General features: G+C 30.7%; 1 protein-coding gene across 1 annotated transcript; it reads right to left on the reverse strand.

Moving 5' to 3' along the window:
• Positions 1-320: 320 nt before the first annotated feature.
• Positions 321-2,101, reverse strand: LOC137819534 (uncharacterized). The gene is made up of 2 exons (XM_068623412.1): positions 1,311-2,101; positions 321-1,119 (listed from the first exon to the last, which is right to left on the reverse strand). Exons 1-2 carry the CDS (start codon positions 1,392-1,394, stop codon positions 703-705), a joined length of 501 nt encoding a protein of 166 aa, XP_068479513.1. The 5' UTR covers positions 1,395-2,101; the 3' UTR covers positions 321-702.
• Positions 2,102-3,539: the final 1,438 nt, after the last annotated feature.

Consider the following 3,539-nt stretch of genomic DNA (forward strand, 5'->3'; position numbering starts at 1 on the left):
TTTGCACCCTAATATGCTTTTTGTCAAAGCCATTGTCTGATTTTGTGCTTTCACTTTGTTAGCTAATGACATCTGAACTAGTAAGACCTTAGCAGGTAAGAAATCCCTCTTCCACCTACATGCTAGAATGGAACAACTTCTTTGAAAAATAGAATGTCTAGGAGGAGATAATGGAACATTGACTAAAAACATAAAACAAAAGAGCTGTTAGGAGAGACAGTTTTTTCAAATTTGTCTGGAAATTGGCGAGTAGAGAATAAATGACTAACAGCCTTACATATAATTGATAGTTTTTATACTTTGCTTTCCTGATTAAGTAAGATAAAAAACTAACATCCTTACATATAATTGAAACCTGTCTGTGACTGGCATTTTTGCTACTGCTGTGTTACAAATATTCTCATGGTTCCAGCAGTCTCATAACATTACTTACAAATGTTTTGAAAGTTGAAAATTGGAAACAGGGTGAGTTTTTAGAACAAGGAACAAAGGTTGCTTATGTTGAACTACGTTTGTCCACTATGATATCCAACAACCAGCAATTACAATTCATTACAAACTAAAAACATAAAATTCTTCTTCTCGAAGTTGTTGTACTACACATTGGCCAGCAAAATTCTCTCGACAACCAATAAAATTAGAAAGCCTTTCTCAGTGAAGAATGTGTCTCCACAATTTGCAACTGTGCCAGTTATGCACAAGTCAAGTGACCACATAGAGGGGTCCATAGTTCTGATCAGTAGGAGGGCTATTGTTTTGTTGTTGGAGAGAAATATAGGGTATCTCATTTTCCTCCCTCTTTGTGGGTTTGAAAAGGCTTACAAGAGGACCAGATGAAGGACGCCAGTGTTTTCCATCAGAACTTTTGCTGGACTTATACATTGGACCAGAAGAATGAGCATGTCTTTTACCAGTACCACCCTTTGATTTAGAATTGTTGGTGGTTTTTTCAGTATGCTTGCTTTTCCTATCAGATTTCCACCATGAAGCCAGAGAACTTTTCCATGACTTCTTCCCCTTTTTCCCTTTCTCCGATCCTGCTTTCCTCGATTCCTCTGGGTACACTGATGAACACTTTAGTTTTGCTTCCTTTCCATGTTGCTTTGCTTCCTCCAAGAACTAGTCAAAACCACAAAAAAACCATAACACAACTTACAACATCAAAATAAACAAGAAACTATCACAACACAACATCAAAATTGTACAACATTTGTTGAAAACTTTTCTGTCATTGTCTCATTTGTTAACAAGTTCACAAAGAGCAGCATTTGTGTTAAAATTCAAGAACCAACAAGTGAAGTACTCAATACCTGGCAAAAGTCTTGTTGCAGATCAAATCCATAGTCATCAAAATGGCATTCTTCATATGCTGCTTGTGATGGAGATTTCATCATTTTCCACAAAAACCATAAACTTTGAGATGAACAAGATGAAAAGCAGAAGACCCGAATAGAAGGAAAAGAATGAGGTCTCAAAGATTTTCCAAATTGACTAGATAACTCTTCCTAGGGACAAGAACAGTGGCTCATTGCGAAAGTCCCTTCAAATGGAAAACAATAGCTTCTAACTTTTACATAAAATTAGTTCACATGGGGGAATTTACTAACTTGGATCACCAACAGCAAAGTTCAACAACTCCCCATAAAAATATCAAAGTCACATGGCCAGTTATGGAGATGACAGTAACTGTGGTGGTTGAAATGGCATTGCAGTTTTAGGCTTATCATTCACATTTTTCTGATACAGGAAGAATTGGCGTAAATTAGAAGGTGCATTCATATGAGAAGGGATTGTCTCATATAACATAGTACATCAAATTCAGACTAAACACAAGACAGGCTAATAAAGCCAATGGGAAAATAGTAGAAATTCAAATTGAAAAAAAGGACCACTACAAATAGTATTTGATTTGGCCTTTAGACTCTTAAATTTACAATTGTAATATAAGAAATAAAGTTACACAGAATAATTTCAACTTGAATATAAATCATAAATCCACATAGTTTGATTCTCCACCAAACCAAACATGTTATAAATCCAACTTCACTTTTAATGTAGAAGTGAAATTAAAGAAGCAATTGAAGAAAATGTTTAGTTTTTTATAGTAACCGAACATCCAAATATCCTGACAGAAAAGTGGGTAAATATCGATAATTATTATGACAACCATTTCTTTCCTCATCTGGGACCATACTTAATCACTACATTTCACTTTATCTTCACCTTTTCAAATAAATAAATAAAATCTCATTCTTCACCTATAATCTTATAAATAAAGAATAAGATTTTAACTTTAACTCAATTTTACAAGATTAGATCATAAATGAGATTTGTACTTATTTATATAGTAAAAAATGTCTTTATCATTAGTCGATGTGAAATCTCTAACATACTCTCTTCACGTTAAAGATGTCAATTCATGTGTGAGATTATATAATGAGTGGTATGAGGATTGTCTAATCAGTTCAACAAATTCGGACTATGATAAACTCTAAATGATTTTGATATCGTATTAAGAGTGAACTTTAATCTAACTCAACCTTATAAAATCGAAGTTTACATCCATTTATATACTTGTATGTTTTATTCTTGGATGAAAATCTCCTCCATTAACTCCTACTTCACCTAACTTTTTTTTTTATATCAAGAATGTACAGGTTTAAGATATATAGAGAAGAACATATGTAAGTTAGGTCATGATGAAATCTAATTAAGCAAATACAAAGTTAATAAATAAATTGAATATTTTTAATAAAAAAAATCTTCTAATGTTTTTCTAATTATGGTAAAAAATATTTTTATATTTATTTATATTCTATATTATAATATCATTCTTTATATATATTTTTTCTTCCTTTCTACTTTATAGTTTCATTGGTTATCAGAAGGAAGGGGTAATTGAAAATAAAATTAATTCACTTTTAGTAAAAAAAGTTGAAAATAATTTTACAAATAATGAGTTTGTTGTACTATTTTTACTTGTTTTTTTCTAATCTCAATCTGTTCATCTTTATTTCTCTTTAACAAAACTTTTACTTTATTTTTTTAGGTTGATTAAGCTTTTTTTAATCGTATTTTCCTTTATCTATCAATTAGGGAAAATCACTATTTTTCCAAAGGCATAACTTAATTCGATGAAATTAATGTATAATAGAAGTATAAAAAGATGAGTTTGATTTAAAGTGAAAATGGAAGTGAATATTAGCATGATGAATGGGTGCGTCAATTACGCCGCATGTTTGGGAAGTGCCCTATGAGTCTAGGGCCACTCACCCCATTCCTCCAATTTGTAGCTTCTTGCAATAAGTCTCTACTACTTTTTTAGAAAATAAAAAGGGCATTGGTTATTTCTTAATAATATTTCTATTTATCAACATTTTGTTTAATACTTGTAATCTATAATTTTTATATATAAAGAGAATTCTCTTTTTAACTACTCTCAATTTTTTTATTTTTTTTTATATTTGATTTGATTTTATTATATATATATTGCGTCATTTTTTTTTTAAATTTAAAATTTTTCAAATTTTCAAATTCTA

The sequence above is a fragment of the Phaseolus vulgaris genome, chromosome 10 (assembly GCF_000499845.2).
Source record: "Phaseolus vulgaris cultivar G19833 chromosome 10, P. vulgaris v2.0, whole genome shotgun sequence".
NCBI classification, from domain to species: domain Eukaryota; kingdom Viridiplantae; phylum Streptophyta; class Magnoliopsida; order Fabales; family Fabaceae; genus Phaseolus; species Phaseolus vulgaris.

What these genes read in the sequence shown, in the direction of transcription:
- LOC137819534 (XM_068623412.1), bottom strand. Translation starts at nt 1,394, where the DNA reads ATGATGAAATCTCCATCACAAGCAGCATATGAAGAATGCCATTTTGAT. An exon ending in TGCAACAAGACTTTTGCCAG is followed by an intron (nt 1,120 to 1,310) that starts GTATTGAGTACT and finishes GGTTTTGACTAG; the next exon opens with TTCTTGGAGGAAGCAAAGCA.